Source organism: Siniperca chuatsi, linkage group LG2 (assembly GCF_020085105.1).
Source record: "Siniperca chuatsi isolate FFG_IHB_CAS linkage group LG2, ASM2008510v1, whole genome shotgun sequence".
In the NCBI taxonomy this organism is placed as follows: domain Eukaryota; kingdom Metazoa; phylum Chordata; class Actinopteri; order Centrarchiformes; family Sinipercidae; genus Siniperca; species Siniperca chuatsi.
Genome location: NC_058043.1, coordinates 20110013 through 20132338, shown reverse-complemented (window position 1 = coordinate 20132338; position 22326 = coordinate 20110013). Strand labels below are relative to the sequence as shown.

The 22326-nt window shown below is 40.6% G+C and overlaps 2 protein-coding genes across 6 annotated transcripts; one reads left to right on the top strand and one right to left on the bottom strand.

Annotated features, from left to right (window-relative positions):
* Positions 1-2664: 2664 nt before the first annotated feature.
* LOC122885707 (transmembrane protein 198-like) lies at positions 2665-16606 on the top strand. 5 transcript variants are annotated; one of them, XM_044217188.1, is made up of 6 exons: positions 2665-3215; positions 5220-5305; positions 13190-13430; positions 13733-14308; positions 15222-15389; positions 15493-16606. In XM_044217188.1, the coding sequence occupies exons 3-6, from the start codon at positions 13277-13279 to the stop codon at positions 15543-15545; spliced, it is 951 nt and encodes a 316-aa protein (XP_044073123.1). In that variant the 5' UTR covers positions 2665-3215; positions 5220-5305; positions 13190-13276; the 3' UTR covers positions 15546-16606. The 5 variants fall into 5 exon arrangements, with proteins under 5 accessions (XP_044073123.1, XP_044073133.1, XP_044073142.1 ...); XM_044217198.1 differs by having other exon boundaries at positions 2667-3215; positions 15222-15311; XM_044217207.1 differs by having other exon boundaries at positions 2668-3215; positions 15222-15299.
* Positions 16607-16896: 290 nt separating this feature from the next.
* mmp19 (matrix metallopeptidase 19) lies at positions 16897-22326 on the bottom strand. Its single transcript, XM_044217155.1, has 9 exons — positions 21903-22326; positions 21667-21752; positions 21353-21483; positions 20108-20320; positions 19762-20007; positions 18612-18737; positions 17957-18121; positions 17749-17876; positions 16897-17646 (listed from the first exon to the last, which is right to left on the bottom strand). The coding sequence occupies exons 1-9, from the start codon at positions 22005-22007 to the stop codon at positions 17416-17418; spliced, it is 1431 nt and encodes a 476-aa protein (XP_044073090.1). The 5' UTR covers positions 22008-22326; the 3' UTR covers positions 16897-17415.

Sequence of the window (22326 nt, the reverse complement as noted above, 5' to 3'; positions counted from 1 at the left end):
TGAATGAAAACAGGGACAGATCAAAATCTGTCTGTTCATATTTCTCTTAAAAATGACACGAGTCTTTTGATTGAGCTTTCTTCAACACGGGGACCCTGTATCCTGTGTTTGTCTGCAGTCGCTCCCTGTAGTCATCCATGTTTTGCAGCTGGGTTGGAGGTGGTCTCTTGTCCTTACATCTGGACCATGTTAGTAACTTCCTGTCACAGCATCTGCTCTGCCCCCATCCCACAGAGCCAGAAGCAGACCTGACAATCCACATATACTGCTGTGAGCACAATGGTGGGTGGGTGTAGTTCGTGAAGCTAAGAGGTTAAAGGTATATCACTTCCTTTGCACAGACAAACGCCTGATATGTCTCCTTGTATCATCCGAAACCAGGCTTGGACAGTCTGTATATTAAATATAGAGGGGTGACTCAGTGTTTTGTAACCAGAACTTGAAAGCAAATGCCTGGAGGTTGTATTGCATGAATGTTAGTAACAGATGCGTTATACACTCATTAAATCATGAAAACTCTCAGTAATTAGAAGCCATGCTTTTTTTAGAGAAACTGAAGACCTGACTTTTCATTTAAAAGCTGCAGAAGAGTGTTTGAGTTGGCGCATTTTCCTCAGCGATGACATGTTTAGGTTTTAACACTTTGAATATATTACTCAGTCTGATGGTTAGGTAAATTCTCAGGGAAATGTACTTGTCTGTTTAGTTTGTGAGGGGTGGAAAAAAACTACCTGATTTGTTTGTCGCACAATTTCTTTTTTCTAGACCTTGGATTGGAACTGAGCTTCATGTCGCAACACTACAAGAGGCACGTAGCTTTTACTTTACTACTATCTGGTTTCATGTGCGTGTCAGGTAGTTCATATGGGGGTATTTGAAATTAATTTTCCCTTTGCATTGTTTGCTTTTGTGTATTTATGAATTACACAGACCAGTTGTGATTCAGACTTTTCAGAGATGAATAGGTTACCTGGAAAGGAGAGAACAGCATCTTTACTTAGCAGTACTTAACTAGTATTTAACTAACTAGCAGTACTTAATAGTACTTGATGCTTTTCCAATAGAAGAAAATGAAAAATGAGTATGGGGCTTGTCAACAGTGACATCAGTTCTTCACCGGAGCAAGAGCACAAGAATGGTTGTTGCTCACTTGCACGTAGTCAACAATTTATTTTGTTCTCAGCAGTACAGCCAAACATCTGTCTATTGCTAAATCCTCCTGGAAATGCAGTGAAAGGGGTTACGTGGAATAATGTGGCAATAAATTATAATTATTATATACCTGAAAGTGGTAAATGATGAACACCTGTGGGTGTAGTTGTTGAACTATGGTCGTGACTATAAATAAATAAGACGCTGTCCCTGTCTCTCTCTCTCACACACACACACACACACACACACACACACACACACACACACACACACACACCACCTCCTCCTCCGGTAGACCCTGTGGTGAGAATGAAGTGCTCCTACAGTCTCAGCACTCACAGCTGTAGCTCATTCCCTCTGCATGTACCAACACACTCCACAGGGTCCTGTGTCACCAGTTGTTACTCTCTGAACACAGCAAATTCCCAGCCCTCCTCAGTGCGTTACTATGAATACAAAAAGGAGAAGAGAATGAAATATATACAACTTGTCTGCCTTCACATTCAAACACTGGTCACTGTCTAAACACATGGAGCTCATTATAGGCCTAGTACAGACCATTGTGTCTGACTTTCTGAAAAGGGTTTAAAAATTGTAATAAATGTACTAATGGTTAAATCATTATTGTTTAATGGATCAGTTATATGCCATTGATTAGGACAACTTTTGGGTTGTCATTATTAGGATCATGACTGTCATCAAGACTGCGTTATAAATGTCAATAAGTGATTATTAATAAGGGTCACAGGTTTCTCACTTTCTTAGAAGCTCAGCCATCAGCAAAAGTTAGTAAGTCTGCAATTATTATGTTACTAAGTTAATAATAATTTGTTTTAATTGTCTGTTTGTTTGTAATGTGTACCCAAGACTCACTGGAAAGCAGTATTGATACTGAGTGGATTATCCTGGCGAAATAAAGTAAATTGATTGAATCACATTTTAATAACTTGTTAACAAATTGATTCTGGCTTAGATGCTCTGCAGCACTTTACCAGAAGGTCAGCGGTCATAGGTCCTTTTTGGGTGGTTTACTTGATAAACTAAAGACAAAGCTAGTTAGTATCCTGCTGCCTGGACGAGGATAAACACCAACCAGAGACAACCTGGCAACCCAAAATATGTTCTTTATATATGATTTATATGCCCTATAAAGCGTTAGTAAATGATTTATTAGCTATTAATAAAGCCATTCATTACAACTTATAAACACTTTATAAATGGTGCCTTATTAGCACTTTGTATCCCCCATCCTCTAAAGAAAAACAGTTGTAAGTTAGCTAGTGTGGGCCTTAATTGTAACGCTAGCTAGCCTATACTGTGTTCTCAAATGGGATGTTGGGGGGGGGATCCCAAATAACGTCACAAGGTTAGATGTAAATAGACTGCTGTGACTCCTACCAGTTCATTATTAGTACTATATCCAACTGAACGTAAAAGTTCAAAGTAACCCCCCCGTTAATTGAATGAGTTTATTACAGGTATAGCTAGCTAGCTAGCCACACTCCCCTCCCTCCCTCCCTCCAACGGACCAACTGACGACGCTGGATGGAGATAGAGAGGGGATTGCCTCGGAGGGAGAGAGGGAAAAACTTTTCTTCTTTTGTTTTTTTAAGAGCCATTTACTTCGGCGGAGAGAAAGGGAGAGGTGAGGTGTGTGAGGGAGGATCGTTAAGATTTTCCAGAGCGGTGGACTTGAAGTTGTTTGGTGTGAAGCCACAGACGGAAACTTCAGCGGTTAATTTAGCAGTTGAAAAGTTGTGTGACTGACTGAGGCACCAGCGGAGAATGGGAACCAGCTAGCCTCCCTCACGTCTGTGGTCACAGCTGGGTTCGCGTTTTAAAAGATTTGGATGATGCAGGGGTAGGGACAAAACGATGCCGTTGTCGGTTTAGTTCAGCCTGTGAGTTTAAAAAGAGCCTAGGGAGAAGTTGGGAGAAAACCGGTTTTCCCTGGTACCCCACCGCCGCTTTTGTGTTTGTGAATGGTGGGGTGTTTTTCCTGTTTGACAGGGCCGATTGTCAAGGAGAAGTTAACGTTACAACTGCCGAACACCGGCTCATCGGTAAGTTTTTAAAATCACTTTTACTAAATGAAAATGTATTTTTTTATGTTGCAGATGTCCACATTACTAGGCTACTCTTCGTTTTAAACCCTAAAGTTTGGTTGTCTGTTTGTTATTCTCTGCCAGTGGACATTTGAATTCAGCTAATTCCGGTCTGTCCTTGGGAACAATAGCCGCACACTTCATTACAGATGATGATTGATTATAGTTGAGCGGTTCCACCAGAGATCCAGACTGATCAGTGCCAAACTCTACAGCTGGAAATGTTTGTAATAACACGTAGCAAGCCAGGCTGCTTCCATGGCTGCTCCCCTTTTAAAGCATTTTACACTTGAGGCACATAATGCAACTTATCCTTCAGCCTTTGAGGACAAAGGCGTAATGATCCAGGATAATAAAGGCTTTGCTGGTGTGCACTGAACCAAACATTTAGACCAAAACCCCCCAGGACTGATTAACAACTCCAGGTTTTAAGTTAGTTATGCAGACGTTATGCTAGTGGAAGATGGTAAGGAGGCTACAGCTCGACTAAAAGTAAAAATCAAAACTGATTTGTTTAATTTAAATCTAATTATATGTTATGTATACTCCACAGGTTGTTTGACAAGTCTGAACACTTAGAGTAACAGAACTTCTTTATTCTTTATATTCACCCATAGTGTCTATGCATAAGCATAAATATATGGAAACATCCTTCATCTTGTAAGGCAAACATTTCATGTCCCTTTATGGCCCACATAGCGTGCAAAAAGCCCTGGCCCTGCGGTTCTGCTGTGTGATCCAGGCTGGGAGTGCCTCTTGGGTTTTCGGGCAGTGTGATGACAGCCTACAGGTCCTGTCTTTACTGAGGAGTGCAGTCTGTACTTACACCCCCTCAGTGCACCCCCCATCTACTTGACCTACTCTGTCAGCCTGCACCAGATGGTTTTGCCCCTTTGAAAAGGCAGAGAGGAAGCCTTTCCCTGCTTTGGGGAAAAAGAGAAGGCAGGAAAGGAAGCATGAAGAGCAGGGATTGATGGAAGTTAGACCCTAACCCTAACCCTAACCCCATGCTGACTTACCTTAAACAATTAAACACACATAATGAAATGAAACAATTAATTAAACGTATGGAACACTAAACTTTATTGAAAATACTTTAAGCAGCTTTCAGGAGAGTGTTGTTGTGGAGAGAGTGTGCACACCATTTCCCATTTTATGAGGACAAGCTTTAATTTGAAGTTTGGGTAATTACTGTGTTTGGATCTGCTTTCTTCTTTAAACACAAGCAGTCTTTTTTCCCCCTCTTAAAACACCTGGGCCATAGGCTAAGCTTTATTCTTCTAATTAGGGTATTGGCTGGCTGGCCATCTCTAGCTACATTTACAGCCCTAAACGTATCTAAGATGGCGGCATTGGTTAACTCTGTATTTTGTACTACAAAGTAAAATTGAAACACAATTCCTAATTTTAAAACAAATCTACAGTCTAAAGCTGTCTTAGAGTAGATATTAGAAATTCGGGGAATTTCTAGTTTTACTTTCAGCTGTTGTACCAGCTGAAAAAGATGAACTTCATCGCTGTGTGTGGTTACTTTAAAAAACAATTTAGTGATTTATTCAGTAGTATTAGGTATTGTATATTCATGAGTATTCAATAGAAACCAATGACAGAATCATGTATACTAAGCTTGTCTGTCGTTAGTTGTTGTTGGGATATATAGACTTTATTTAAGATCGAAGCCGTCACAAATGCAGTTTCACAGTGACTCTGTTGAGTAATTATTATTTGGCGAGTTTACCTCAGAAGCTCTGTTGGGCCACATGCTCAGGCCTCCTGCATCTGCCCATATGTGCTGCACATGGACAAATCTATACACTGAGTGACTCTAAGCTTCTCAGTATGAAGAGCCTGAAAGTAGTGTTGAGGAAGAGCTGTGCTGTGTAATCTGTACAAGACTCATTGCTGTGGTTAATCTAATAAGGAGACCGCTGTGCTCTGTACCTGTGATTTCTCCTCTTCTAGGAAAGTGTATCGCTGGCCTCAAGACCTCAAGGAATATTTTTAAAGTAAGGGAGAAGAAACTCAGAGGACAATTGAAATGGTGCCAGGTGTGTGGTTTATGGTTTATGTCTTTGTTATTTTTATTGTAGTAAAATTTAATACATTTTTAAATTACCCAACCACGGGTGTAATTGCTTTCATCATCAAACGCAGTTGATCCTGTCTTGATTTTACTTCTTAAATGACTACCTAAAGAAGCCTAACTTAAAGAAGAACTGAAATGGCTGATAAGCAACAAGTTTGTGTGTGTTAGACACCCACATGGAAGGATCTGGGAGATTCCTGGGTGCAAGAAAAAAAACCCCATTGTCACATGGAAACCACATAAAAACTGATACCAGTCATTTTGAAACATCCATCTATAGGCTACTTATAGCACTTTAAACATTGGTTATAGTTGTGACATGAGAGCGGTGTTGAGTCGGCTTGGAAAATCACATGTGATATTTTAGGCTTGTGAGATCGCTGTAGGAGGTACAATTATTGTCTACTGGAATTTGACGAAGAGGGTTAAATGACTGCTCTAAATGACAGAGCTGCAGTAGAAGAGCTGCAGACATACTGTATATAGGCACTGCTCGGAGGTCTGAACCAGTTCTGTGTTCTGACTGCCCTCCCCTCTACCTATCTAAAATGATCACAATTCAATCAGTGGTTTATTTGATTTTACTCAGGCAGTCTGCCTAAGCAACTCCCTGTGAAAACAAATAAAAACACAGATTTGATAATAGCTAAACATGTTTTAATATATGCTATAATATTATCATCATACCCCACTGGAATTTTCCTCAACTGGACTTCATACAGAGGTCAGAACACCCCTGGAACTGGTCTGGCGCTCAAGGACACTTCTGCATGATGGGCGGTTACATTTAGGTACTCTACGCCAACCTAGTGTTCATCAGCAGCATATATTATCTCATACACAGTGGTGTACTGTCATGCTCTCAGAAACATATGGACATCAGACTCCACCACACCGCCTACTAAATGCTGCTCTCCACCACAAACCCTAATAGAGCGTTGTCGAGCTGCCCCTCTTTGCTGCACACACTGTTCGCTCCTTTCTCTGCTGCTGGATCACAACTCCAATTTACTGCAGCATAGCGTTAACTTGGATTTTGCTGTTAATCTCCATGTGTATTTTTGATGTACAGTTTACACGCATGCATCATTGACACGTGACTCTTCAAAAGCATCCTCATTATGTTTCTGATCTTATTTCATGCCTCTCTATAAGTAGCTCTCTGCAGTCTTAAGTTGAAAGGCCTCTACTCTTTAGACTAACGTCAGGCAGGCATGAGATTGAGAGATTATGAGGGGAAAAGAAGTTAGATACTACTTCTAAAATATTGACACAAGTGACCATTATTGGGGTCCGTGGCCAGAGGGCAAATGATTTGGCAATGAGAATTATAATCTTTATAATCAATATCTTTATTTGGAAATAGGAGACTTAAATTAGTCCTACAACTGCCAGTGGGATTGTGATTGATATATTGTCACTTGAACAGCTGCCAATTGTGTCTCTATGAAAAAAAGCTATTGAGTGCAACCAAATATTGCAAAATGATGGGAATTTTCATAACTCTGGGTATTGACCTAGATCTAGGAACTCCAACTGTGCGGTGTACAAAATAAAGTTGGTTGGGTGAATTGACTCAGCTTTGGGCAAATAGTTTTGCATAAAATTCACAATTTTAGAAATGTGGTCACAAATATGCGGATTATGAGGACTAAAGTGAAACATCTTTTCTTGAGATTCTTTGGTTCAAGAAAGATCCACTGCACACAGTGCACATTTTTGTGTCATCTTGTCGGTGGGTTGCATTAAAACCCATGTATTGGTAAATGTCTGAGATTGCTTTGGTATAAGCAGCTGATGACTAGGGAAAGACCATGTGACACCCTGGGAAGACAGCTTCAGAGGAGAATAGACCTGATTATGAATATATGAATAAGGGATAGTTACATCCCAGATCTGTGCAGGGGAAAATAAGCCCTGTTGATCTTGTTCCTGATCACACTTGGCCCTAAAATTGCACTTTAGTGATGTAATAAGAAGTGGAAAGCTGTTAATACAGTTGTGAATGCACCCGCAATGCAATGAAGATGCACTGGGATACATTTGTTCAAGCCACACGCAAAGGTTGTCAGAGACGCAGAGCTTTTAGAAGACAAAACAAGTTGATTTGCCTATGCCACTCACTCTGGTGAGGTTTTGAAGCTATAGGGCTCGAGGTGAGGTACCAAATATCCATAGCAAGGCTTTGGTTTTATTGCTATATTTATTTATTCGTGTGTGGGGGGTTTTGTTTTTTAGTTTTTCAGCTGTATGGAAGTGTGAGTGGGAAAGGATGAATCTGGATTAAAAGATAAAAGGTCTGAAAAGGGTTTAGAGCCCTCACCTGCTGCAAAATTAAAATGACTGGTATGTGACAGTAGAGACATGTGGCACTGGCAGGTATTGATTTGTTGATATAAAGTCTGCATAAATTAGTACATTTTTGCACATTCATGATCAGTGCATCATTGTGGTTTTAATATGACTGCACGGAGCTAAGGCCCAGAGTATATGGATAGGAATTACAAAACCTCTGAGAATTCAAAGTTTGGAAAAAAGTGTAAACTGACTATGAAGTGGTTCTTTGTTCGTTATGCAAGTTGTTACTACACTTATACACAATAGTAAGTGTTGTATGTAGATTAGCCTGCAAGCCAGACAGATTACAAGCTTATTTTCATCAAACTGCAAGGCTGCTTTCCTGCTGTTTCCGTAGAATGGCTCGATTGCTCAGCTCCAGTCGTTTGTATTGACAATGCTAACTTTCTTAGCAGTGCAGAGTCCTAGCTAGCTGTCTCGTGTTTCCCAGTCCTAGATTCTCAGTTTAACTCTAGGAAATGGTGTTGTTGGGGTGAAGTGAAGTTTCAGTGCAAATGATCCAGCTTTTTGTTCCTGTCTCTGCTCCGTGTCACAAACACAAGGGTCAGTTCCTGCTGAAACATGATGTTCCACTTCCTCATCTGGTCCTGAGCTTCCTGCTATGGAGGGACAGGAAGCTCAATAGTGGCGCATATGATGTCTTGCTTAATATGATTCCGAGTGAAAGCAGATGTTATTGTGATGATGAGCATACGTTTATCCATGTTTATTAAGTTTTATGCTTAGCACAATATGGCATCCATTTTAATAACTCCCACTGTGACAGTTAGGTTTATTCTCATGGTTCCTGTTGTCTAGACTCGATCAGTCTTTCAGCTGGTTGGGGTGTTCAGCTGAAGGTGGCATGATTTATGGCTGCAACTGCAGACCCAGGTGCATCTCACATTCTTGGTCGAGTCTTCCAAGTGAAGTTGTCAGACAGCCAAGTCATAACACTGCAGGTTTTCAGCTTCTCAGCTGGCCCTGGCCGTCAAGTCGGTGGAGCACTTGCAGAATCCTTGGCTGTGATCACACATACCCATCCCTTCATTAAACACACCCAAATTAGCTATGTAGAGAACTTGCAGTCAGCCCTTCCTGTTCCTCAGCAGCTGAGCACTCAAATCTGCGCTGCTACAGCCCCCTGCATTGTTTGTTCAGGGGGAGTATACTCTTGGGCAAGTTTTTGTTTCAAGGGTAACATAATATTCCAATAGCTCATCTGCAGCTGATACTTATTGTGTGTTAACGCAATGTTCTCACCTATTGCCTCTTCAGTAAATGTGATACTTCTGGAAGCCATTATGAGTGCTTTTTGTTTTTTTTACTGTTCAAGTACAAGTAAAGAGTAAAAACACTTTTCAAGCCTCTAATGGTCAAGCTAGTCCATGCTGGAAATGAAACAATCGCTAAACTTTTTAGCTTTGGTGGGTCAGTCAGTCAGTTGGTCGGTCCACCACTTTGGTCCGGACTGAAATATCACAATAACTATTGGATGGATTTCCATAAAATTTTGCACAGACATTTATCATACCCAGAGGATGAATCATACTGACTTTGGTGATCCTCTTGACATTTCCTCTAGCTTCATCGTGAGGTTGACATTTTTGTCTCCTTTTTGATGGATTCACATGAAATTTGCTACAGATATTTAAGGTCCCTAGCAGACAAGTTCTGATAACTTTGTTGATCCTCTGACTTTTCATCAAGGACTATGATCAGGTCTAAATTTGAATTTGTCCAATCCTTTGCTTTATGACCAAAAACCTGAAAAACTAGTCCCATTAGCTTCAGCTGTACTTTGTGTTTAGTGCTAATTAGCAAATTTTAGCATGCTAAGAGGCGAAACATAGATGGTGAACCTGGTAAATATTGCTTGGAAAACATCAGCATGTTAGTCACTGTGAGCATGACGATGTTAGCATCTAGCTACAGCTAAGTACAGCCTCACAGAGCTGCTAGTGTGGCTATAGATTCTTTACTCTTGTTGACTTGTATTGAATTAGTTGCCAGGTGACTTTAGCTTGTAGAAAATTCAGCTAGGAAGCATTAGGAAGGTTTTGGGGCTTCCAGAGAGTTAAGATTAAGATAGATAGTTCTGTTTCTGTTTTACTCACCAGCCTTCTGAAGGCAAATACTTGGCACCCATCTTAAAGCAAACACTTGAGATCTACCGGTCTCCTTGGTGCTCTCAGCCATCTTTGTGGTCTTCTTTTTCGTCCGCATGGTTTCCTCTGAGGGCCACTAGAGGTCACAGCATGGGCCTCAGAGTCTTTGTTTTGCCCCATAATGGCTCTATTCTCCCACAGCAGCAAGGACTTCCAAGCCTGCTAGACATAGGACACCATTGTGACTCATGGAGGGATAACATGAGGCAGACGCACAGAGACGTGCAAGTGTACATGGGTGTGCGTGTAGAGTTAACTAAATTACTGTTAAAATGGTGCTGAAATATTCACTAGTTCACACTCATAGTGCTAGCGTTACTGGTAAACAAAAAAAAAGTATTTCAGTAATTCAATAAGCTGACCATAAAACATTAATTCAAAGTCCTGGCTGGCTAGAAGCAACAAAGGAAGTTGTCGCAAGTTTTGTTAGTGTCCAATTACAGTAATTACTGTAAAAATAAGCTACTGTGTGAAGTGATGTGTCACTATTTTATCTATCTACAAAATTTTGTACAAAGCTGTGTTGAAATCACTTTTTTGTCTTGGTTCTTTGAAAGATAAAACTACAGAAGATTTAGCTTGAAAGAGACCTTTTTTATACTTAAGTGGTGTAGATTTAGTTAATTATCTTTATATACACACAATCTGTTGTCTCCTACAAAAGTACATTAAGTAGTTTGTTTGAGGAATCAACTGTGTAGCAGAAAATGAACTTAGTCACTTGTTTTTATTAGTTTCACAGTTTTTCTCACAAGAAAAAAAGGCTGACAATTGCAAACAGCAAAAGGTCACCGAGCAGGTGAGCAGCATGTCATATTGGACAAAGGCCGACTGGGGCAAATGGCTCTGGAGAAAACCAACGGCAATCAATGACAACTTATCTACCTATCTACTGAAATTTGTGGGTTCATTTTTAAAACATAAATGTCTTTTTGTAACACTCCCACATTGTACCTCCTCTTCTTCTCATATGATTGAATAATCACAAACATGCAGGCAGATCACAGTAATGACACCTAAGAGTGAGACAAAAGCACATAACAATGAGGTTCCTGTGTCTGTCAATTTCTATTTTTTGACTTCTTATCCTGTTCAGGGTTCACGTGGGGGTGGAGTCCTCGCTTATTGGGCAAGGGAAGCCAGTCTATCACAAACACATTGACACTAATATTCACATGTACTAGAAATTTGGAGTTTAACCTGAGTGTCTTAAGATGTATAGTAGAGGAAACTTTTATAGATATGGAGACAATATGAGAACTCCACACGAAACCCCTAACCAGCCATCATATTTGAACCCTTCTTGCTTTAAGGCAACAGTGCTAACCGCTGAGCCATCGTGCTGCCCAGACCCCTGTGTGTAGTTTTACATTATCCCACAAGAGAGTTTGGTTCTTCATTTTAAGTTGGCCGGGGTTGATGTGAAGATTATAGAGATCTGAAGATTATAGAGGTTCTTCCTACAGTGCTCATTTTGTTATAAAACTTAGACTTTATTTTGGGTCTATCCAGTTTACTCTTTGTCTTGTTAAAGTCAATAAAATGTCCTAACGTTTTTCCTCACACTATATAGGTATTTTTTCCAACCTTTACTTTAGCTGACATCAGGATAGCTCAGTAGTTCTTCCATTAGATTCACAAGTCATTTCAAGTCAAGTTTGTTTCAGAGTATTGAAAATGATATATCAATAGTCACTGAGTCCTCAAAGTTTTAATACACTATATGTACCCTACACTAAATCATAATCTCCAGACTTTAACTGGCCACATACACATATGTGGACATATTTTTCCTAAATCTTGTCTTTCAAGAAATGAGACACTGCAGTTGTCACTGATGGAAAGCAGAAAGAGGGAGATAGGTACTGGAGAACTGCGAGTTACTAAAGAAGAAAAGAAAACTTTCCAGTGAGCTCTCATTTTTTCCATGTAAAGTCATTCATAAGCAGGACATACAAATTACACAGCCTTATGCCTGAAAAAAAGGCGAAACAAATGAGGCACATTTCAGTGTTAGAGAGAAAATAGACTTCAGGAGTGGAAAGTTCCAGGTGAAGAGCAGAGTTAGCAGGTAGACGGGGCAGAAAGAGAAATATCTGGCAAGAAGCGTAAAGAGTAAAGGCAGGACCGAGTGTTCCCGACCGTTTGTCTCAAGTAGAAAACGTGAGTTAGCTGTAATCGGATCTCGGCTGTGGTGAGATCATACAGGAGGCCTGCCAGCAGCCTCAGAAAGAGCAGTCCACCCATAAGTCTTTAGCCCCGCTGCAGCCCTCTGTAGCTCTCTACGGGCCTGCCAGGTTCAATATCGTATATCATTTTTCGAGAGTACTAGTTGGTGCGTGTAATAGAAATTACCAAGAAGGTGGAGGTGAAATGTATACTACTAGAAAAAACATTGTAGAGCATTGTTTTGCATACAGTCAGATAAAAAGGTGGGCTTCATGCCATTTTAGACATGTACGTTTAGTATATAAGCTCGTTGCTGTCCAGTGAAAACCATGTATCTCCAAATTTGGTGATGTTTTTTGGGTAACCCAAATGATTACGTGTTCCTGTATGAATTGAGAATATTTTCCTACTTCTTAAATGCATTGTCACAGAGCTGAGAACAGGGCTGTTGTTGTTATTAGCTCATGAAAAGTCAACATTTTGGAGATACATGTTTTTTTTTTTACAAGACGGCAACATCTGCTGCTCTGCAGTAATTTTGAACATAGACACTGTGTCCAGTAGTTATCATAAAAAAAGTTATCAGTTAAGTGTATGTTTGTGTCTTTTCAATGAGCAAGGTTGGCAAATAGGTGTACAATTACAGATACCACAATTTACTGAAATAAAAGTGAAAAATAAAAATTGCTCATTTTAACATGAAACCAAAGTTACCAAATTTCTTACCGAAAACATTACTTGATTGTTTTCTCTTTTCCATGTAATTCTAAAAGGACAGTTAAAACTAGATTATTTTAATAGTGTTAAGAACTGATAAAGACGGCAGACCACTCACGACTGTCAGAGTTCATGACCCTAATGATTCGTGGAAACAGAGCTCAACGGGGGTCCTGGCACATAGATTATAGTGAGTGAATGAGCTGCTTGTGTGTGTGCCCAGGCATACAGGATTGCACTGAGTTGCATAGCTTTGTGTGTTGAGTTTGTGACAGCTGCACATACAGAGCAGCTAGGAATAAGTCACAGATTTCATACTTAACATTTACTCCTGGAGCACTTGAGTCTTCTTCGTTGATCAGGATAAAACATTTTTATTTTTTACTAGACTGAGATTCAGCCACACCCTCTCTCTGTTTTTCTGTAATTCATCAACATCTTCTCCTCTCTTATAGTCACCAAACCTGCTCAGATGGACTTGAGATAACGCCACCGGAAGTTCTACCTTCGTCCTGAACTTCAGCCTCCCACATTTACCCAGAATGGCAGATCCCACTGGGCTGAGCTCTGAAGGGGCCGGTGCAGGCATAGCCGAGGTCGACGCCTGTAGTTTGGAGATAGAGAGGAAGTATGATGTCATCCCTGCCGTCATCTGCTCCATGTGTTGCCTTTTTGGCATCATCTACTGCTTCTTTGGTGAGGATCCCTCCCGGCTCACAGACCATGACATCAAGCAAGCTGAAACTTAATGTTTTTGGGATGGCGTAGCACACCATCAAAATGTCACTTGCAACTGTAAACTTATCTCCAATAGTGCAGCCTTTAAATATATCAAATCAAGTTGGATAAACCTGTGCTTTCACTTGATGGTACTGATTTCCTCTGCAACTAGGTTCTAGTAGTTGTACTTTATATTCATGTAAAAGGATAATTGCTTATTCACTGATCCTTCCAACTCCTAATTCCTCATTGTACATCTGTCCTGTCTCCTCTTCTAGGTTACCGCTGTTTCAAAGCGGTCATGTTCCTGTCCGGTCTGATGTTTGGCTCTGTCATCATCTTCTTGCTGTGCCACAAGGAGCACGTGCTGGACACCCAGCTGAGCGTGGAGGCCAGCGCGGGTATCGGCCTCGGCATAGGCCTGCTGTGCGGTCTGGTCACTATGCTGGTGCGAAGCGTCGGCCTCTTCATGACTGGCCTGCTGCTGGGCCTCCTCCTGGCCCTCGCTGCCCTGCTGGTCACTCACCAGTTCTACACTCCAACCACAGTCTGGGTCCCAGTGGGTGCACTTTTGGGAACAGGCATGCTGTTTGCCGTGCTGACACTGCAGTGGCAAAAGCTCTTCACCATGCTCTCCACGGCTGTGTTCGGGGCAGCTATCATGACAGTGTGTGCTGATTTCTTTGTGGAGATGCTGGCTTTGGCCACGCACGTGTATGAATGCTTGCGCCTTACGCCCGGGCCACCTCTCTGCTGGTACAGCTGGGTCATTCTGGGCATCTGGCCCGCCCTCAGCCTCATAGGAGTACTGGTCCAGTGGAAACTGACGGACGACAGCTTCTCACACACTGAGGGTAAGGAGGAAATACAGTTAAGAATGCTCTAAAGAGCCAATGCAGGAGTAAAAAAGCTCTCTTCACAGTTATCAAGCAGCTTACTACTACTTAAAGCAAAGTGTAGGAGTAACAAGTGATCACATGATTAATCACATGTATGCTCAGAGCAGGAACAGCCAATCAGATACAAGGATTTACCCTACATCTGCCCCTTTGTTCCTTCTTGTTAAAAACATCTTTACATTTTCTCAGTGATATGTTATTCTGCCAAAACAATGTTATTTTGACATTTTTAAATATTTTTGTGAAATCCTTAGTGTCTCCACTAGTAATTAATATGCAGAATTAACAACAATCTAGTTAATTTATTATACATAAATATACAAATAGGGAAACAAAAAGAAATCAGGAAATAAGTTCTGCTGCTGGTAGAGAAGGTCCATCGGAGAAAACATGTAACAAGGAGAATTTAGTACCACTTTGACCAGTGCAAACATAAAGATGCATTGAAAAACAAAAATTTTACAGTTGTTTTCAACCCTGATGAATGCAAAAAATATAAACAAAGAACAAAGAAAAGGTGGTGTAACATCCTAGTAAATGTTCATATCAAATACAAATAAAAGGCTAAAATGATCTATTCTGAATATAAGGTTTTATTCATTATTGCCACTGCTAATTTGTACAATCACTTAAGGCACCTCTGCTGCGCTGTTTAATTTAAGAGCAAGTCGTAAGGCATTTTGTTTGCAAGTAAAAGTGAAGGATTTTTACCTTTATCTTTCACTTAAGTCCAAAATTGTACTTTTAGCAGTTTGATACATGTGGGCCAGGATGTTTTAAGTTTGGATTTTACAAACACACAATGACTGATTTGATTCATGATGAAGTGATATTAAAAAGCTGCCTTTGAATCACTTTCTCCTCGTAGTGGTTATCAGTCGGAGACAGAAGAGAGTCCAGCTGATGCGGATTCGAGAGAAGGACGCCAAGAAGCGACAGCAGGCAGGTGGGCAGGAAGGCACGTACCGCCGTAAACCCACCCCAGTGAAACGTTACGCTGGGGATCTACTGGCACCGGTCAGTGTCACCCAACATGGCGTGTGCTGTAGATACTGATTCTGATGCCAGAAAATCCTTGTCAAGTTGACCCCACCATTTTTGTGTACCTCACTCACCTCTCCCTGTGTTGTTCTTCTCAGAGCTACCTGCAAAGTCTGCGGGACAGACAGATGGGCACAGGCACTTCCCTTAGCAGCCTGGGCACTGCCAACCACACCATGATCGACTTGGACTATGAGACCGGGTCCACTGCACCCCTTACAGCTACAACCCCAGTCGTCAGGGTCTGAGCAAAACAGAGATAAGAAGGGACTACTTAGTGCTCTCTGGTTCTCCAACTGTGTCTCCCTAACGTAGAGTAGAACCAATAAACTGCTCCCCTCGGCTAAGGGTTTATTCTGCCCTTGAATTGATTTGGAGCGAGGATGGATCAGTGTCAGTCCTGGGTGTTCAGTGATAGAGAATGCTGCTTTTGTGGAGAAGTGAGAGGTGTGAAGCTCCTGTTTGGTGAAAGCTATAACCACTGCTACCACTGTGTTTCTCAGAGAAACACTTAAAAACAGATACTAACAAAGTAAGGTCCTCCATTTCCTCTCATCATGTATTAAATACATAAACAGCAAGCCTCAGTGTATTTCTGTTCTGGTAGTGAATATGACAAAGCAGTTTGTTTGACATTACATGTACTGTACTTAAAAAGTTAGTCATTGCCATGAAGTGTTGTGTTATTACCCGTCGTACTGTTTAACGGTGTGGTCGTAGGAGTTGTTTATCATTAAAATGACTTTCATTTTGTGTATTTTTAGAGTGTGGTGAGAGTAAAATACAACATGTAGTTGGATACATGGAGTACGACAAAGTGAAGCAAAAGCCGATTGACGCAAATAAAACAGTTTGTATTTAAAAGCTCTTTTTACATGAGCTTTTAACAGGATCTTTAGCAGGACTCTTAATTCTGTGACCTTTTTGTGTTTTCAATGTAGCTCCTGGCAGAACACAGTAGGTGAAGAATTTAGACTGTTGTGTATGCTTGTGGAGTAAACTTTTTATAACTTAATTTATATAATGACCAAGTACGTGGTAGTGTTGAAAAAAGGACAAAAAAGCAAAGCATGTTTGTTGTTAATTTGTAGATTTTTAAATAATTATCTGTATTGTTGTTTAAATTTTGTAGGGACAACACTCTTGATACCTGAATCTGTACATACCTGTTGATAGAAATCTCAAAGATAAATAAATGTGTTTGATACAAAGTTTCTGATCATTGGTTGAGTCCGATAAATTGCACTGTTTGTCTCTTTGGGCTCTTAGCAACACTGGCAGCATTACTCACTAGATTTTTCATGGGCAAGCAAGAGGTCATGGGGAGGATTTCCTACTCTGCAACTGGTTGGGGTTGCCATGGCAAGTTTTTTTTTTGCAGACAACACAATGCAGGACAGACTGGCCTTTCATCATAGTGGACATTCAATATTTTTCTATCCTTATTGTGGGAATGTTGAGCCACTTTTCTGGTGACAGGCAATTGCAATCAGAAAAGGCAATTTTACTGCTGACATTATGTTTGTTTAATTGTAGAAAATGTTGTAACAGACCAAAATCTGACAGACCAGTGTGATTCATGTGATAATGGAAGTGTTAAGTAACATTTGAGAGCACTGAACATACTTTAAAAGATGATTGGTTAAACAAAATGTCTGAACAGAAAGCGCACACTCACATCATCATGTTACATCTCACTGAAAGTATTAAATCGCATAATCCAACACATATGTTAGCAAGAAAAAAAGAGGCCTCCCTTGATTTCTCCCTGAGATCATGCAAAAGCTTACATAATTATCACAGTCACAAGAACATACATTTGTGCTCAAAAAGTCTGCTTGGTTGTCAGATCCAGTGAAATAAAAATCAATACCCACACTAGTTTTTTTTTATAACATGGGAGATGGCAAATCACAATCAATCTCTGCTGTTGAGGTTGCGTGGTTGTCAATGCCCCTGGAGTGGAACCAGCACCCCTGCTGTAAACCTCTCGGTACTTGCTGCCCCCTGATGGTCGACCCCTAGCATCGCATCCAGCGCTCCTGCTTGCTCAGTGGGTATCCTCTGTCGACTCTCAGCAGCTTATTCACACGCCAGTACTCATCTCCCTTAAAGAAGAAGATCTTGCCGTTGGTCCAGGTGAAGGCAGCATCCGGACTGGACGGGACTCCGGTGAAGAGCATAGAGAGCGGTTTGGGGTAGAGAGATAAGTTGGTGTACTTCAGCTCATCCCACTGCCAGTGCTCTGAACCCTACACAGGCATGCAGCAAAGAGACAGATGGGATAAAAAGTGAGGATTTCTGCAAGAAGAATGATACATATGGATGCATTTATGCATTTTGATCAGCGATACCTTGATAAAGACCAGCTTCTTGTTCTTCTCCAGGTACAAGGCTGCATCAATATTAGGAGGGATCCGTTTCACCTGTTTGGGGTAGCCGTAGTCCAGCATGAACATGGTATACCTCCACACTTGATTGTCTGTGCGCAGAAACAGTACAAACATTTAGTTCTGGACTCACAGCTGGAAAACGGACACGAGTATTGGACAACAACTGTACCTTTAAAAAAGTATGTCTTGTTGGTTCTTTGAGAGTGCACAGCAGCAGTTAGGTTTCCAGGGAGTTGTCTCCACAGCCTGTCAATCTTCATTGGTGTGTTGTGTCCCAGGTCAGTGATCGTCCACACGTAATCACCACTGAAAGCAAAGGTTTTCCTCCATGGACCTGGTTAAACATACAGTGAGCTGCTAAACTATTTGTGTCACGTTTTCTGATCCTGCTGTCTTTGCATGATGGTGCAGCAAGTATTGATATATTGATGCCCATTTAGAAAACTTTAAATAGGCTAATCACCATGCCCTCACACATACAGGAGGTGGACAAAATAATGTAAACCTGTCATGAAAATGGACATGAAGTCAACAAATCACCATTGTAAGAATGTGATTTTTCAGACTGTTTCACTGGGCAAATTAACTGATTTAGCTTTTTTGACTGACGCACCTGTCAAACATGATTTGGCCTCTGTGGAGCTCCACTGGTTGTTGTCTCATGTTCCTTTGAAAACTTTTCAGACCTTTATTGTAGCCCGCAAACGCTGCTAATTAGAGTTAACATTATTTTGTCTATTCCCTGTAAATCCATTGTGGCCTAACGTTAAGGCTATAATGCACACAGGTGGGGCTTCTCTAACAACAGCTAATCAATAACTTACCTAACATGATGGCATCCAGTGTGGCGGTGCAGGGGTCAGGGATGTTCTCAGTATCATGGCTGCTTTCTGTGGGAAATAGACTGTCTGGAAATGTTGGACTGGCTAAAGTGCCGGTGATGCGTTTGCCTATAAAACAGAGAAGTTACACATTTTAGGATGAATGCATGTTTTCCTTATTTTGATATGTGAAATCTACATGAATAATGTTTTAATGCCAGACAGGTACAGTTACATTACTAGTTACTTTTTCATGAATATGTGTTTATCAGATACCTCGTGGATCAAAGAGCGATGGGACACTAAACAGTGAATCTAAAGTCATGTAAGGGACTGAGTGTCTCAGACCTCTTAAAAGAACTTACTCATATTAAATCAAGTATTGTTAATCAGTGGACATATTGATAAACAGTTTTTTCCTTATATTGAAATGAGTAAGCAAACAGCCCCCATTAGACATCATTGTTACCAATTAACAAAACAGAATAATAATATATAGGTCACTGACAGCGCATAATGGAAAAAGGACATGTTGTATAATCACTAATATAGCTTGACAAATGTAGGATTTTTGTGACCGATACCAATATCAATATTTGAGTTATAAAAATTGTAAAAAACAAACAAACAAACAAATTACATAACAATTTATACCAAGATACATATGTAGAGTGAGATATTTTACTGCTGAAAAATAAACTTGTCAGTGCTCTGTAGCAGACAAACTATGTAATGGCATCACTGTTTTTAAAACTACCCATGAACAGATCTTTAGCATATCTGTACTGCAATTCCTTTATACTTATCGATCGACATACATATATCAGGGATACCAATATATCTGAGATCAGCTAATATCAGCCCCAAGATTTATCTGTCAGGCTTTAATCACAAAAACGGGACTAGTGTCATTCCCCAACACTCTCTTCAGAGAACATGTAACCTCCTTATTGTTTTCTAAAATGATGAGATGAGGCTAAGCCTCATTAAAAAAAATCACAAAACACGTTATTATATCTGCAGGTCAACAGATGCATTAAGAGACCACATGAAGTGTGAGGTCCAGTCACAGGTACTGATATATGCATTATTCACAATCAATACCAAATCGACAGCTGTGATCCAGTCCAGTGGGCCTTCTTGATGCACTCACCGTATAACGCCTGGATGCCTTTGATATCATCTGTATGCAACCTGAAGTTGGCACGGTAACCAGAGTAGACTGGAGCCATCAGAGCACTTCTGAACTGAGAGTGACCCAGGCCGAGGGCGTGGCCGATTTCATGGGCAGCTACAATACGCAGATTAATACCATAATATGTTCCCTCAGTCCAGAACTCATCCTCGTCAAAGTGGACAATACCAGATTCTGGTGACTCAGCGTGGGCCAGTACATGACCTGCAGGTGGTACAAATAAAGTGTTTAAGTGTTTCAGGGGACAGGATGCCCAATAGTTTGTGTTTCACATTGAAAAAATATATTTAAAGAAAAAACTAACCACGGCCATCAAATGGGACAGAGCAGTAGCCCTTTTTCTTATGGAAGGAGATCTTTATGTCTGCTGTGCCGTAGCGGACCTCTCTGAAGGTCAAAGCAGCCACATCACTCCAGTACTTGAAGGCAGAGCGGATGGCAATCTCGACATTTGTCTTCTTCATGTCAGGTGTGTAGTTGTAGATGCGGTAGGTCAGACTCCTCTTTCTCCATTTACCTGTTAGAGAAGAATCCTTTTTTTTCTACGTCACTACAACAAAACTGTCTAACTCACTAAAAGTTACTACATTTGTCAGTGAAACCACATCAGGACTTCAAGTGTACACCAAAACGTTTTCACCACAAAACGTCCTTAGTAAAGCACTTCCAATGTAAGTGACGGGGGACAAAATCCTTGTTGTGTGTAAAAATAGATTCTTAAGTTTATCTGAAGCTGATTTAAGGCTTCAGCTGTCTGAATTAATCAAATCAAGCAGATATCTTCTAAAGTAACAGCCTTTTTACTACGAAATTCCCTCCTCGTGTTACTGTTTCTCCACCGCAGTTCAACATGTAAACACTGTCCAGGGAGCCTCATATTTGCTTTTGATAAAGTTTTGAAAAAATTTTTGCACAGAAGGAGGACTGTGGATTTTGTCCCCCATCACTTACATTGAATGCGCTTTAGGAAGGGATGTTTTAATGTCCAGTATGAACAGGAGGAATGATTACAGCAAGAAAGACCTGTTTCAATGTTCATGTGGGCACCTGCCTATTGTTTTAAAACAGACTTGACAGAATTTTATTGATGCATGGTCTCTTTCTGAATTTTGTGATTCATGACCTTAAAATATATATATATATATATATATATATATATATATATATATATATATATATATATATATATATATATATATATCCAGTATACAGTACATTTGTCAGCTCTCTGTAAGAAAACTCTACAATAGAGTATTCAGTTAAGCTAAGAAAAGAAAGAGTAATCATCTGGGACTTTATCACTTAATACTGCTACTAGAGTTGAGTTGTGCTTTTATTTCTTTACCAGTATTTCTACTAGAGTGGAACATTTCATCAGTCTTTCTAATACGGGTTAATATCGAGGTGATGAAAGTTGCTGCCTTTAATGATTCAACCATTTCTCCAAAGCTTTAAAGATTTCTAAAAATCTGAAAATGTATATAATGTGAAAATCTATCAGATATATTGCTGATCCAAACCTTGAAATCAAGATTTTCTCCTGACTCACCGATCACTCTGTATTTGTGATATTTCTTGTTGAAGGGGTCCTCCACGCCACAGCGCGGCTGTCTCATCACATCCAGAGTTGCTTCATCCAATTCTCCAGTAGGTGGCAGATCATTCACCCTCTGGAAAACCCTGGAGACAAAACATACATCTGCAAAGTGATTTGACAATACAAGGAGGGCTGCTCACACCCTCCTCTACTGTATCTGGATCCAGTATTGTTCCCTCATACAGATCTAACATGTGCGTTATGACATTAACTCATTGTCAGTAGCTACCTGTGTTTCCCCTTGAAAGGGCAGTAGTCTACTTTACCTGAGAGCTTCAATGATCTCCTCCAGGTAATGAGGGTCCTGTGGATCAGCGGGGTCATTCAGGTAGCCATACTGCCTCAAATAGGCCTGTGAATGCAGAGGCAGGCAGACAATAAAGCTCTCACTTAAAAGAAAACTTATTTAGTATATATAGTATAAATACCTGCTTTTGAGATATGTCAGAAGCATCATGTGAATGTATGTTTAAACAAATTACAAAGCAAACTACCATCTTACCTTTGCTTCATTTAATTCTGTCCATTGCACCACTGCACAAATTGCTCCACTGAGGTTGAGCACCAGCAGCAGCAGCCCCGTGTAGTCCATATTCAAGTTTAACATCTAGAGTTTCTGTCCCAAATTTCCAGGGCTAATGCTCAGAGCCTGAGAAGTGCTCAGCGGAGTCCCACAACAGACTTTTTATTCTCTGAGCGCTCCAGCAGTTTTAAACTCAGCCCGGCGCATGAGTCATCCCTGTGGCTATGATGATCCATCTCTGAAGAATGAGGATTACAAGAGCAGCCAGTTGGCCTCAAGGCAACATGTCTGCTATTAAATTGTACAGCTGTTCAGAAGAGGACGTGGAGCTCAAGAAGTGGTCTACACACTCGACCAATTTAAAGGGTAAAGCTACTGTTTAACACTCTGACAAGAGGTAGTT